At 35.2% G+C, this 15,573-nt stretch overlaps 2 protein-coding genes across 2 annotated transcripts in view; one reads left to right on the forward strand and one right to left on the reverse strand.

Annotated features, from left to right (window-relative positions):
* The window catches only part of LOC108569031 (chaoptin), a 26,360-nt gene extending 18,952 nt beyond the window's left edge, over nucleotides 1-7,408 (forward strand). Inside the window, exons 2-7 of the mRNA XM_017930415.1 lie at nucleotides 3,023-3,292; nucleotides 3,351-3,614; nucleotides 3,672-3,771; nucleotides 3,830-4,119; nucleotides 4,184-4,330; nucleotides 4,388-7,408. Of these exons, the coding sequence (XP_017785904.1) occupies nucleotides 3,023-3,292; nucleotides 3,351-3,614; nucleotides 3,672-3,771; nucleotides 3,830-4,119; nucleotides 4,184-4,330; nucleotides 4,388-7,321 (4,005 nt within the window). The 3' untranslated portion in view covers nucleotides 7,322-7,408. The remainder of the gene's footprint in view (nucleotides 1-3,022; nucleotides 3,293-3,350; nucleotides 3,615-3,671; nucleotides 3,772-3,829; nucleotides 4,120-4,183; nucleotides 4,331-4,387) is intronic.
* An 874-nt stretch (nucleotides 7,409-8,282) lies between these two features.
* On the reverse strand, nucleotides 8,283-14,221 carry LOC108569034 (cellular tumor antigen p53). Its single transcript, XM_017930420.1, has 7 exons — nucleotides 13,995-14,221; nucleotides 10,124-10,172; nucleotides 9,982-10,030; nucleotides 9,328-9,477; nucleotides 9,078-9,264; nucleotides 8,786-9,014; nucleotides 8,283-8,735 (listed from the first exon to the last, which is right to left on the reverse strand). Exons 1-7 carry the CDS (start codon nucleotides 14,011-14,013, stop codon nucleotides 8,399-8,401), a joined length of 1,020 nt encoding a protein of 339 aa, XP_017785909.1. The 5' UTR covers nucleotides 14,014-14,221; the 3' UTR covers nucleotides 8,283-8,398.
* Between the last annotated feature and the right edge of the window lie 1,352 nt (nucleotides 14,222-15,573).

The raw sequence follows: 15,573 nt of genomic DNA on the forward strand, positions 1-15,573 counted from the left end.
TTAATTATAACTTAATAATTTCCCAATTTAACACCAGAAGATAACGATGAGCGAGCGAAGAGAGTCCTGAAAACGATTAGAGTAAAAATGTAATCAAACTTCTACATTTTTCAGGACTCACTTCGTTCGGTCATCATAATTCTATTGATTAATGAAGATTTCATTCAATATAATTAATAAGAACTTGGATTAGAGATTAATAATTTCCAAATTTAACATCAGAAGATAACGATGGGCGAGCGAAGTGAGTCCTGAGAACAATTTGAGTGAAAATGATATAAAACTTCTACACTTTTCAGGACTCAATTTGTTCATGATTCTATTGATTAATGAAAATTTCTTTCAATAGAATTAATTGAAACTTAATAATTTCCCAATTTAACACCAGAATATAACGATGAGCGAGCGAAGAGAGTCCTGAAAACGATTAGAGTAAAAATGTAATCAAACTTCTACACTTTTTAGGACTCAATTCGTTCGCTCATCATGATTCTATTGATTAATGAAGATTTCTTTCAGTAAAATTAATTAGAACTTGGATTAGAGATTAATAATTACCCAATTTAACACCAGAAGATAACGATGAGCGAGCGAAGCGAGTCCTGAGAACTATTTGAGTAAAAATGATATAAAACTTCTACACCTTTCAGGACTCAATTTGTTCATGATTCTATTGATTAATGAAGATTTCTTTCAATAGAATTAATTAGTTCTTGGATTAGAAATTAATAATTTTCCAATTTAACACCAGAAGATAACGATGGGCGAGCGAAGCGAGTCCTGAGAACAATTTGAGTGAAAATGATATAAAACTCCTACACTTTTCAGAACTCAATTCGTTCGCTCATCATGATTCTATTGATTAATGAAGATTTCTTTCAGTAGGATTAATTATAACTTGGATTAGAGATTAATAATTTCCCAATTTAACACCAGAAGATAACGATAGGGGAGTAAAGCAAGTTTTGAGAACGATTAGAGTGGAAATTGGACTGAAAATGTTATAAAACTTCAATAATTTTCAGGGCTCATGTCGTTCGTACATCATGATTATATTGATTTCAAGTATTAATAGTAGCATGAAGATATCTTTCAACAAAATTGACTGGAAATTGGATCAGAGATTAATAATTTCCTAATGTAACACTAAAAGATAACGATGGGCGAGCGAAGCGAGTCCTGAGAACAATTTAAGTGAAATTGTTATAAAACTTCTACACTTTTCAGGACTCACTTCGTTCGCCCATCATAATTCTATTAATTAACGAAGATTTCTTCAATAGTACTTGGGTTAGAGATTTATAATTTCCCAATTTAATAAGTAATCAAACTTTACACTTTTCAGGACTTACTTCGTACGCCCATCATAATTACATTGATTTCAAGTATTAATAATATCATGAAGATTTCTTTCAACAAATTATATGGAAATTGGATTGGAGGTTAATATTTTCTCAATTTAACAACAGAAGAAGATGATGGGCGAGCGAAGCGAGTCCTGAGAACAATTTAAGTGAAAATGTTATAAAACTTCTACACTTTTCAGGACTCACTTTGTTTGCCAATTAGAAAGAAAATGTAACTTTTAATTTAAAAAGGAAAATTAGGATAATTGCTTATTGAAAGTGTTACTAACAGTTTTCTATAAAAATAAATGAAAATTGGCAATTATTTCGTGAAAGTATAAACTAATTTCAAATCAAGTGAATTTGCAAAAAAAAAATTGCTTCGTAATTAGTTCAATTTATAAAAGCAATGCAAAAGTCTCGATAACCGTATTGCAAATGGTGCGGATGCAGCAGCAATCATATCGCAGATGGAAAAAGTGTATGCAAAGTAATTAAAAATGTGTTACATGCAATTCAACAAAAGAAGTAACTACACGGAAGTGCAAGCAATGTAAGCGGAGAAACGGTTACGTAAATCAAAACCGATAGAATTTTGCGAATAATTATGAAAGATCACGTTCTCTTCAACGCTTCTCAGTTTTGCTCTCCGAACAATTATATTTTCTCCTCGTCGCGTTTCATAATAAAACTTGTCTTCTCTTCAATATTCACCGTCATCGATAAATTCCAATGTTTCTGTTATATAATCACAGGTTATATACGATAATAACAACATAGAGGAGAACAAAAAAAAATGTATAAAGAAAAAGGCATGAGAAATTTGCATAGCAAATTAAATGGTAATGATATTGAAATGAAGATATTTTTATCGCCATTTACGCGAAGCAGGAAGTTGATTTTATATTTGCGGTAATGGAAAGCAAAGAAAAATCTTTGCATAATTGAGTTTTCCGCGGATGGGAAAATGCGTGCATAATGTGTTCTATTCTACGACAGATCGATTTCTTCGGATCTTATGGAAATGGAAGTAATGATTGAATGAAAGAAAAAGTCTTTGCGTATGTGAATTGAATCGATCTTGATTATATGCAGAAATGTAATAATGTCAAGGCATTGGCGTCCCACAGTGTAATGAATAATGGTTAGGAAGTGGACGGAATAAGAAAGGAATGTCCGTATTAAATCACTTTTACATCGTCTAATATTTATTGCACAATCCATTAGATTTCGTTTATAGCTCTATAACATTATGTTAACAGCTTGAAGTCTAATTACAAATGTCTAATTGTATAAGGAAAATATCTTATTTGTTATAATAAAACATGTTTTTTCACATATTTTAAGTAAAATTACTGCAGTTATTTCAAATTAAATAAATTATTGTGTTATAATTAACTTCTTCACTTTTTAGGATTCATTTCGTCTTCTCATCATGATACAAATCAACAAGAAAAAACATCAAAGTTTGTTTTCATTAAGATGACATTTAAAGGATTTAAATTTTTCAATTTAACGATTGGCGAGCGAGTAAATAAGTTTTCACTTGTTTCGTAATTGTTATAAGTTTCCATAGTTACAATAAAACAAATCCTTTTTAAATTAGCATTAATGACGAGTTCTTAGAATACTATAGTATTTTTGTGTGTTTTAAAAGCCTTTTTCTCTTATTGCAGATGAATCTATTACCGGTGCTGGTAATTCTGAGCGGGATTTCCGCAATCCTCGCAGACTCCTACAGACCATGCCCCGAGTTATCCAGAGAACTAAGGTTACCATGCAAATGCGCCCTAGGTCCCATCGAGGCAGCCTTGGACGGAAATCCTGCGATCAGCGTAGACTGCGACAGGGTAGTTTTCCAAGGAGATTTTCCTGCTTTACCATACGGCGCTCCGATCGTCAGCTACAGGCAAAGACACGCTGGATACCAGAGCCTCCCCACACAAGTAAAACAACAAAAAAACCATAATGAATGCAATTCCTACAATTAATTTGTTTTTTTAGGCGTTCGCGCAATCCGGACTTCCACTGAGAAGCCTCGACTTCTCCGGAAACTCGCTACGCCGACTGACGGATCGACTGTTGAACGGTCTTCAGGATAGTTTATTAGAATTGCGACTCGCTGACAATTTGTTGGGGGACACGTTGAACCCGATCTTCTCCAGCAGCGAATTCCACGGTCTCAGACATCTCCAGCTGATGGATTTGAGCGGAAACGGTATAAAATCTATAGAAGAAGGCATACTCGAAGGTTGCGAAAGATTACAGGTAAATAATTAACATAATTTTATTATTCAATTTTCTTTTACAATTTTCTTTTTTCAGGAACTTATTTTGGATAGGAACAGTTTAAGCTCGATACCCGGAGCATCTCTAAATGGTCCAAAATCGCTGAAAATCCTCTCCGTGAAAGAAAACAGAATAAGTAATTAAACAATTACTAACATTATATTCATCTTTATTAATACTCTTCGCGTTTTCAGCTATTGTTAAATCCGGCGCTTTTCAAGCGCAAAGGAACTTGGATATCATAGATCTGAGCCACAACTTAATTGGAAACATCGAAGGTGCAGCGTTTTCTCATTTAGATAAATTGAAGAGTCTCAAGTTGGGCAGAAACAGGTTGACCAAGTTTAACAGCGACGTTTTCCAAGGAGCCGACAATCTGCAGCAATTGGATCTATCCGAAAATTTCATCACTGAATTCCCGAGCGTCGCTTTAAAGGCTTTCGCCAATCTCAGATACCTCAACTTATCTTCAAACTTAATTCAGGTAAACATAATTTGATTATCTAATTTTTGAATTGAACTTAATTATTAGGATTTTGTTGTTTCAGAGTTTGGATAATAACGATTTGACGCATTTGGTGAATCTGTACCATTTGGATTTGAGCAGAAACAACATCGCTAATATTGTGCCCGGTACTTTCTTGGGATTGAAGCAGTTAAGACGTTTGGATATTAGCGTTAACTCTTTAAGAACTGTGAGTGTAATTACAAACCTGTTTTTACTTATTAATAAGATTTTATAACTTGAACAGATCGAGGACGACGCTTTCGAAGGTTTGGATAACTTGGAGCATCTCAGTTTGAAGGATAACACGATTTTCTTGATTCCTGCTTCGGCATTGGGAAGGTTACCGAAACTTCAATCTCTTCATCTGGATTACAACAGGGTCGCCGCTTTGTCCGGAGATATATTAAGATCGATCGCTGAACGCGTTACAAATCTGGTCATTTCCAAGAACTTAATCAGAGAATTACCACCAGCGACCTTCCAGTATTTCCAGCAACTCGAGCATTTGGATCTGACGAGGAACAGTTTGATGACTCTGAACAGCGATACCTTTGAAGGGCTTGAGAATAGTTTGTTGAGTCTTAAGGTGGCTCAAAATGCGATCACCAACTTGGCCGGTCCACCATTGGCTTTGGTCAAGCTGATGTCTTTGGATCTGAGCGACAATCAGTTGGCGGATTTGGCTAGAAACTCTTTCACTTTACTTCCCAATCTGAGGAAGTTAAATTTAAGTAGAAACTCTCGATTGAGTTCGATTCCTCCAACGCTTCTGCACAAATTGGATAATCTGGAAGTTATTGATCTAAGCCACATCAATCTGAAGTCGCTATCCACGGATCTTCTTGCGAAGAATCTGTTAATCAAAGAGATTTACTTGAACGACAACGATTTGAGCGAAATCACTGACGGTACTTTTGTGAATTTAAGAAACTTGACAAGAATTGATTTATCCGATAATTCAATAGCCAATATAAGACCGGGAGCTTTCGTCAACGCGATGAATCTCAAAGAACTTTATTTGCAAGGTAATCAATTGGCCGTATTCAGAGGGGAATTCTTCAACACGGGAACCGGTCTAGAAATTCTGGACGTTTCCAACAACCTCTTAAACTACGTTTACCCATCGTCGTTCAGAATCCATCCGAGACTGAAGAAAATTGTAGCGGGAAACAACAAATTCAACTTTTTCCTTCCCGAAGTCATAGCGACGCTTCAATACTTGGAATTCGTCGATTTGTCCGGAAACATGCTGGAAGCCGTCGAGGAGCTCGAATTCGCTAGGTTACCGAAGCTTCGATGCTTGTTGCTTGGCAACAACAAAATTGAGAGCGTCCACGAGATGTCGTTCCACAACTCCACGCAACTGCAGATCATCGATCTGAAGAACAACAAATTGGATAGATTAGGTGAAAGGACTTTCGAGGGTTTGGTGCGAATCGAGATGCTTAACTTGGAAGGTAACAGATTATCGGATCTTCCGGAGACTATATTCGAGAGATCCAGGCTGCAGATGCTGGAGAACATAAATTTGGCGCGCAACAACTTCGAAGTTGCCCCACTGAAATCGCTGCAAAGACAATACTTCTTCGTCAACTCGGTGGATCTTTCACACAACAAACTGAAAGAGATCCCTGCAGATGATAGCACCATGGTTAATATTAAGAAACTCGATTTGAGCTTCAATCCGCTCTCGGAGAAAGCCATAGAGAATATCTTAGGAGAGCCGAAGACTGTGCGGACTTTGAATTTGGCTGGGGTGGGCATCGTGAACGTGGCGCGTCTCGAAACGCCGTTCTTGAGTTTTCTAAATCTGAGTCACAACAACATCTCTGATCTATCGGCTAAAGTCTTCGAACGGACGACTTTGCTGGAAACTTTGGATATATCCAATAATAACGTTAAAGATTTAACAAACTTCCCCAAGATATGGGAAGTGCTGAGGAATTTGCAAGTCCTCAATATGTCGTTCAATCCGATCGCTATGATTTCCAACAACGATTTCGAAGGATTGAAGTCGCTGAGGTACTTTAGCTTGAGGGATTTGGAGCAGTGTTCTCGCATCGAGAAGAATTCGTTTAAATCGACGCCGAATTTATCCGTTCTAGATGCTTACAATTTCCCGAAATTGGGATACTTGGACGTTCCTGGATTGTTACTGAATCTTCCCTCTTTGGAGAAGGTTAATATTGAGATTAAGGATGCAGCGATTGGTAACGATCAGCTGTTGAGCATTCTTCATCCGAGGTTGAGGGAGTTGGGGCTTCACGGCTCGAGATTGAGAAGCATCTCTTCGACTGCCTTATCCGGTTTGAAAGGATCTTCGGTTATGATTCGTTTGATGAACACCTCATTGACTTCCATCTCTCCAGCGCTTTTCTTCCCGGTTCCTCCATCGAGCAAGATCACTTTGGACGTCTCCGGCAGCCAATTGAGCACTCTCAGTCCGCAGCTGATTAACACTTTGAGCGAGAGGAAGGAAAATCTACATATTGTTGGCTTGGAAACGAATCCGATCATTTGCGATTGCTCAGCGAAAGCTTTGAGAAAATGGGCGAACAATAAGATGACTTCGATAAAGTGCTCAGCTCCGGAACATTTGATGAACAAATACCTGGTGGAAGTTGGCGACGATGAGCTTTCGTGCGATTCGAGGAGAGCGACGACGCAAACGCCGAGCACTTTCGGCGCTTCCAAAACGACGAGATTGCTGCCGAAGACGACCGAACCCGAGATTATCTGGTCGGTGGCTTCGACGGAAAAGATCAAACCGAAAACGGCGCAGAAACCGGCGATCGGACAATCGAGTATAAACAACGACGACACTCTAATCATTGGCATCGTCGGCGGCGTCGTCGCCTTCATCGCCATCCTGATCATCATTATCTGCATAATCAGGCTGCGGATGACCAACACCCAGTACAGGGGCGGTCCTCTCGCCAATGGCAACCCCGTGATGGGACCGGTGATTGGTCCAGCCAGCAGTTGCGCCACCTGCAGCGTCAAGGGAGCACCGCCCGTTTACGTGCCTTCCTACGGCGGCTACTCCTCGACCCTCCCACACAAACTCTCGGCCACGCCCAACGCGCGCCCCGCCTACTCAACGATGGGCCGAATGCCGCCCTACTCTCAACCCTACTTCATAGCCACCTATCCATCAGACGAGAAGATCTATCGGTAGTGAATGATCCATCGAAATCGCGAAAACTGTATATTACATTTTAGAAAATTAAGTACAAATCAATGGAAGAGAGAGAGAGAGAAAAGAATAATAACATTTTACGATCTTTTTTTCTTAATAATTGTATACATACTTGGGGGACAAAAAAATAATATTTATTTAATTTTCTTTTGGAAACTGGTACTATTCTTTACTATAAATATATTATTTTGTATCGACTTCGTAGCGTGTAGACTAAGATTATTATGTGTTAAAAAAAAATATGAAACGAATATAATTTAAGTAAATAAGTTTTATTTAAATGTTTATATATTTTATATGTGTGTAATAAAGTATAATTTATGTTAATTTCATTCTATATAAATATATATATAAATATGGTTAAAAAATAGTTCTATTAAACAAACAAACAAACAAATAACTTATTCAATTTACTGAGGCTGAAATTACTGGATTTTCTATTGTTTTCTTTCCAAAAAGCGCGCGGAAAATCGAGCAATAACAAAGCGAGATTATTACCGTTTTCCGTACGCTTTATGAAATATGATGAATGTAGTGTATGACAATGTTCATAAATATATTGGCAGCAATAATTAAGAAATCTGTGCTATTCTTGAAAGTCATCGATTCGTTGGTTTCCCTTACACACTAGAACAAAGTTAATTAAAACAATGAAGATCACATGAAGTAGTATGCCGAAAGTAATAAATTGCGTTGGATTCGAACACTTTCTTTTTCTCTTTTCTTTTCCGATTGCTTTTTTCCCATTAATTTTCTTCATCTTCTTTAATAATCAATATTTTTGTTATATATATATATAGAGTATTATATACTTTGCGTATATGATACGTATATGTTCATAAAAAAAATATATGTGGTAAATATTTTTGTATGCTGATAACATAAACAAAATATTTCGTAAATGTTTACGAGAATTCATTAAAAATTAAAAAGAATTTAAAAAAAAACAAATACATATAAAGAAAATTGCACCGTACACAGATGGCTTGGTCCACATAAGTAAAAAAAATAAAAGAGGAAAACAATATATTTTTAGGAGATGGAAGAAGTTTTCGGTCATTCGGAACGACTGGCAATCTTCTTCTTGATCTCCTGAAGACATCTGGCCTTGTTCTGCGTGTGACCTTGACGATCGATGCTTCCGAGCATGTGATCGTGCACGAGTCTCAAGCATTCCTCGTAGTTATCCTTTCCGGCTATGCGGAGCTGCAGGTTGTAGATCTTGTCCGAGTCTTCGGTGGCGGTCGCCTGTTTGCGTTTCTTGCCGTTGGGGACGGACGTCAATTGTTTCGGGGCTCTTTTACCGTAAAAATCGGTCTCCTCCTTGTCCTTGTCGCGTTTCGGGCAAGAGCAGATCCTCGCTCCTATCGTCTGCCGTCCCCGGATAACGCCACTACAAAACATCGTAGAATCAAGTGTAAATGTTGGTTCGGTAAAACTTACAATTCGTTTTCGAGCGTGAATATCACGTCGATGCTCTTCCTGTCCATGCCGGTGGGACAGGAGTTCTTGCAGAAGAACTCGAAGTTGTGGCGATGACAGTTGTCGCCTGCTTGCAGCTCCCCCAACGGAAACACCACGCTCAAAGTCTTTTTGGCCGATTTCGATCCCACGTACTCAGCGCCCGGCGAATGCACGCGAATGATGTGTTGGATGACATCAGGTGCAACATCTAAAATTCGAGTCAACATTTACAGTTTTATTCCTGCAATATTTCTAAACCTCTCGTACGTACCCCGATTGGAAGCTTCGCTCTCCTGAGAGTGTCCGAGACACCTATGAACTATATCCTGCGAGAACTGATCGTTGCTGTAGATCGGCGTAGCGCGCACGTAAAGTCGCTCCTGAGATCTGTTGCACTTGAAATATACTGGGAATCGTTGATGCATCAATATGAAAAGTTTGTTGAGCGGCGACGAAAACTGAAAAAGAGCAATCAAATCAACAAATTGTTCTAAGGACAATAGATTTTAATGTTTCAGTACCGCCCATTGAGCTTTGGTGCCGTGGTTCGGTGGAATCTCCAACTCGAAATCGTAATCCCCCTTGTAATACTCTTTGGAAATTATCTGCGGCGTCTCGACGACCTCCTGCTTCATCTGCAGCATCGTTTCCAGAATGTCAGACGCGAAGTTCTGCGGATCGGTGAATTACAAATTATTCCAAAAAAAAAAGAACAATTAAAAAAGAAATCAATCAAAACAATTATCAAAAATTCACTTCAAACCTCCTGAAGCAGAACGCACAAAACACAAACGCACAAGATAGTCGACGCACACTCTCGTCGGAATAATTTCGGTCACAAAGAAGCGAGCGTATTAATAGTGCCCTCAGAGCCACGTGCTACCAAAACACGACACTCTTCATCACCTGCCTCCAACCAGAATGGAACTACAACTTATTTTAGAGCTGCGCTCTCACTCTCGGCTTTTACCAAGGAGGCGGCGTTGAGACAAGTCTCAACTTGTTGTCAGTGAGTCATTTTTTGTTTTGTTTTGTTTTGTTTTCCTGTAACTCAACTAGAAACGCATCCTCGATTAGGGGAGCATTTTTACGTCTAGTTGAGAAACGCTTCCCAATTTTGCACCCACGGATTCACTCAAACCTCGTCGAACGCTTCATATCCAAAGAATACTTACAGTGTCCTCGGGCGAAGTAATATGACTGACCAAGTCAAAGGAACCATGGCTGCGAAAATTGTAAGAAACAATAAGAAAAAAAAAACATCTATAAGAAAACTCGCATCTCCTCTCGACAAGAGGAGTTTATTGCATCACTTACTTAGGTAACAGAACAGCTAAATCGGAAAATGAATCCTGCGTGGACATGGCTATAAGAAACAGAATTAAAACCGTTTTCGGATTAAAACATATTTTTCATTTCATTTCGTATGAGACAACGTTGCGTTTGTAATGCCCTGAACACATTTATAATTATCAATAATATCGCTACAAATATACTATAGTTTTATATTATATTATCATCTCTAAACCTAAGCCATTCTATCTATACTCGTTACCTTGCGCATTTTGCATTCCAGTTTAATTAATCAAGAAACTAAAAAAAGAAGAAAGTAACTAAAACAGAAACAAAGTATATTTAACTATCGCACAGAAAGAAATCCTTGATACACACAAAATATAGTTATTATATGACCATATATATATAACAATAACAAAATTGAAATACACAAATCAAGTGTTTTGTGAAGAAAAAAGGGAGGCAAAAGAAGGAATGATTACGATTGGAAATAGTCGATTATCGTTTATTGATCAAGTTAATTTACGTCATTAATAACTTTGCAGTATTTCAAAATAATTGTTGCTAAACAAATTTGAATTTTAAACTATTTACGTAGGCAACCATAGTAAAACAAATGCTCATAGAGTTGTCTGTAATAACCAATTTAGTGATTTACATCAGCGTTTCTCAAACTTTTTCACACACAAACCAACATATTTCTTTGTTAAGGGAAATATTCCTATTTAGGATTTATTGCATTATCTTATTTGTTTTATTATGTCTCAGTTTCGAACTTCAATTTTCATAATTATTACAAAAAAAAACAACATTTTGGTACTTCGCTGTATGTTGAGTTGCCTACATTGCAATGAACATAATTTGTGTTTACATTAGGTTCAAATTTACTACAAAATTCCTAAATACATTTTTGTACTATTACGTTATTATTTGATAAAATTATTAATTAAAAGATTTAAAGCAACCACAGATTGTAAATTTATAAATTTTTAGTTACGTTAATTGGAAATTCGTAAATTGAAAACTAATTATGTATAAAACTTATCTGAACTGAATAAATCATACATGTTATTATAAATCGCTGTTGTTCAAAACGCAAAAACGAAACAAAAATTAGACATTATTGGCAGAGATCTTCGATATTTATTTATGTTTTTTTTGTAATCTTATACGACATAATTTGTAGCTTTGACCTTAATCATAATTTAATTTGATTATTAGAAATTAAACTTTTAATCAAAGTCTAGAGACAATAACTCTTTGTTAAACGTTGTTAAATTAATGATCTAATTACATTATAATTTTCTATTGAAATGTATTCAAAAGACGCAAATTTTGTAAAATTAAGAGACAATAAATTATTTCCAAAATCTGGATTATTTCACGAAAATAATAAATAATTACGAAACAAACTATCTTTTAAATGAAGCATTAATAGAATTGCAATGATTTGTCTTCAATTAAGAATTATAATCAATATTCGTTTAAGCATAAAACATATAAAATAATCTTAATAACCTTGAGATCCATTCGAATATAAATAAACTGTAAATCTTTACTAGTCATTACATATTTGATGAAATCTAATTTACAAAAAGAAGACAAATAATTTTTTATAGAAAAATTGCAATTCAATCTCAGTTTGTTTACCTTTTGTTGTAAACTGAGAAAAAATCAACGTTTTTCTTCAATTACATACAAAAAGTAACAGTTCATTATTAATTACGTCACAGACAATGAGTCAATGTAAATACGATATAGTAAACATAAATTCGAAAGAGAAAGAATCAATGCAGTTTTTTACAACACCTTCTAAAGATTATAAAGAATTTAAAATCGCAAAGTGATAGAAGAACGCAATTGATGTGATTCACGCGTAAAATTTCGTTTATTTATAGACGAGCTCATGATAACGAAGATGAAATTTGTAACAACGGATATTACAATTATTATACATTATGTTCCTCGCACAAAAAAAACACGTTACAGATTTACAGGTTTCGCGGAAACTTGAGAAGAAAAGGACTTTTGTTGGGTTTTCAACTAGTCAAAAGGGAGACACAGATGTTGAAATTTTACAATTCTGCGAATTCTGCGTTTCTCCATTCAACTTCAAGCTTTCAACTCCATTCAACTTCAAGCTTTAAATACATTTTTTGAAATCCCGACTATATCAAAATCTCGACAACCATAATCCCGACTATATCAAAAATGTTTACAATAACATTTTCAAATAATTTCGGGGCCACCAATTTTTTTTAGTATATTTACTTTAAAAAAGCATTTCAAATTTTGAAGAAATCGATTGAATATTTTCACGATCAATGTAGATAATGTAGATTATTACTATCAAATTATGTAATAACAATTATTGTTTGAGCATTAATGTAAATATGGAACATCTTTAATTGATACACAACAAGAATATTTGATTATTAATGATCATAATAAAAGTCTACTTTTTATTTTCAAAAAAAAAAATGTAAATTTCTTTAATATTCATGTTCATGTTGAATTTACTCTCAAATGTACTTGCTTTCTTTTTTCTCAAAGAAAAGGGTCCATTTCAGGTATATTCTGCATGAAAAGGGACAAAAAGAAAGGAAAAAAACCTTTTAGCGTATTGAACAAAACTCAGTTTTCCACTGAACGCAAATTCCATTGTATTTCTTGCATGAAATTATTTCAACCGAAACTAGTCAATTATCAGTAAATATGTCTTAGATGTTGATCAAAATTAGTGAAAAGAGCGACGAATTTTATCGTTTACAATAAACGCATTGATAAAGTAACATTATAGACAAGTTGCGCAATCGAAAATTTTCGAAACGCAATTGAATTGAATGTAAAGTGTTATAATATGAAGATTATCATTGTTTTTGGCGCAATTGTGAATTTGTTTTCAATAACGAAAGAAAGTAAGAGAATTATTGAAAACGAATTGTAGAAACGTAATTGAAATAGAGAAGTAATCTTGTATATTATGAAGAAGTGTTAAAAGTTTGTTATTTAAATAATGAAATTTATGAGAAAAATTTGGAAATGTTCCATGTTATTGTTGAAAAAGTGTTCAAGTTTTGTCTTTAAATAACATAATTATTGAGAAAACATATCATGAAATTATGTAAAAATGATTGAAAATGAGAAGTGTAGAGGTGCATGTTTGTCTTTAATTAATAAAATTGTTGAGAAACAGACATGAAATTATGTATAACTTATTGAAAATAAGAATTGTAGTTGTAGTGTTAAAAAGTGAACAATAATAAATCATGAAATTTTTGGAAACGTAATTGAAAATAATAAGTAATCATCCATGTTATCGTTGAATAGTGTTACAAGCAAATGGCGTACGACGCTTAGCGACAAAGGATATTGGTAACAATCGGATTCAGTAAAAAGCTCCGTTTAATTTACACTTGTAACATTAACAGATTTGAAAATACTTCAGAGTAGACGAAAATTGGCGCGAGGCACACGAAAATAAAGAGCCTTGACTGAAGAATCATAACAAGAAAATAGAAAATTCTATTCGATTATCATTGAGAATTGGCACTGAAGGAAACTTAGAGAAGAAGGAAAACATTTTGATTATTATGTTGTGCAATAGTCGGTTTCAGGTTCTTGGAGGGGTTGGCGTCTCCATCTGACTTAAGTACAATCAACATTAGCTTAAGTCATGTTTATGTTGTCGTGGAGATGTCGAGGATTCGGATACGAAGGTGGCTTTACTTAGGGGAAAATCTTTCGGTTGATGAGAGAGGAGAGGAGAAGACACTTGTTGTGTATCACCTAACCTAGAAAATGTAACGCTGCGAGGACGTTCGTCTCGTTCTCAAACCCCCCTATGTTTCGTTGGTAACGGTCAAGAAGGCGACCGCACCAAGCAAGTTACCTTGGTCCTGGTTATTCATTGACAATATGCACTGAGAACACGACGCTCGCTCTTCTTTGGCACTTTTCTGGAAGAATTCACTGGCGCAAACACCGGACTCACAGGAGGGCGACCACCACTCTAGACAAACACTCGACGAATGACCAGAGATTCGAGATTCTCCGCGCAACTCCGTCTTCCCAGAAACGTGTATCAACTTGTTGCTGTGGTAGGAAAAGGTTGCTTTTGTGTGGTGGAGGGAGAGCAGAGGAAGCTATTCAAACAAGCTTTCTTCAAACCGTGAAAATCATGAAAACTGCAGGTTTTCCTTCCAAGCAGGTCGCACATCGAAACAGACGTATGGGATAGAAGGAGGAGGAAATGAGAGAGAAGATGCGAGGATTGGAAGATAGTAGATTCGAAACCGATGGTTTCATGAGTAAATGATTAAAAGAGAGTCAACGGCCAGAAATGGTGCAGAGACTGGATTGGATGATGGTGGAGAGCTTTGGGTCGCGTTTCGCTTGCCCCGCTCGCATGACTCACCAGAAGCAGGTAGTTCAGGTGTTTTCCCGGTGCCTAACAATTCTTTATACGAATCCTAAATAATATTGAGAGAACAAACGCTGCCGCAACTAAAGGAAGCGCAAAACTGTTCACATCGGGGATTTCTCACTTAATTTTTGTTGATAATGCACCGTCTCAGGTATATTTCAATTGAACAATTTGTTCTTCAATTGAAATTGATGTGAGAACAATCACAAAACTCTATTAAATAGAAAACAATCAAAGCTATAACACATTCAATCATATAATTGAATCTAATACAAATTTACTATAACTTTGTTCAATAAAAAGGTATATTTCAATTGAAGAGCAATGAAACTCTTCTCTTCAATTGAATTTGATGTAATAAACAATCAAAGCTATAACAACATCAATCATTATCATTGATTTATCATAAAAAAACTAACACAAATTTACTTTATTAAAAAAAATAAGACAAGAATATATTGGATATAAAGGATAATAATATCTGCTCAGACGTTTGAAAAATCTTTCAAAATATAGTTAATGTAGTTCTCGAAAAAGTTCCCAATTTCAATTGAACAATTAAACAAAATTATTGAAATAAAATTGAGTTCCATTTGGAAAATAAATAGGATTATTCAACATACCTCTAAAATATTCTATTCACTAATGTCTACAAGCTTAATTAATAAAGTATATTTTGAACTGTTTATTTTGCATAGAGTATTTCATTAGATAACATTCCTATACGTATTTTATGAATTAATTTTGTTTTTCCCCATAATAAAATGATTTTTTTTTCATATTTATATAAACTAAAACTATATAAACTAACACAAATTTACTTTATTAAATTTAAAATAAAGGACAAGAATATATTTTATGTAATGGACACTAATATTTGCTCAGACGTTTGAAAACCCTTTCAAAATATAGTTAATGTAGTTCTTGAAAAACTTCCACATTTCAATTGAACAATTGAAAAAAATTATTGAAATAAAATTGATTTCCAGTTGGAAAATCAATAGGATTATTCAACATACCTCTAAAATATTCTATTCACTAATGT

The sequence above is a fragment of the Nicrophorus vespilloides genome, unplaced genomic scaffold, assembly GCF_001412225.1.
Source record: "Nicrophorus vespilloides isolate i.1.1-1 unplaced genomic scaffold, Nicve_v1.0, whole genome shotgun sequence".
NCBI lineage: Eukaryota > Metazoa > Arthropoda > Insecta > Coleoptera > Silphidae > Nicrophorus > Nicrophorus vespilloides.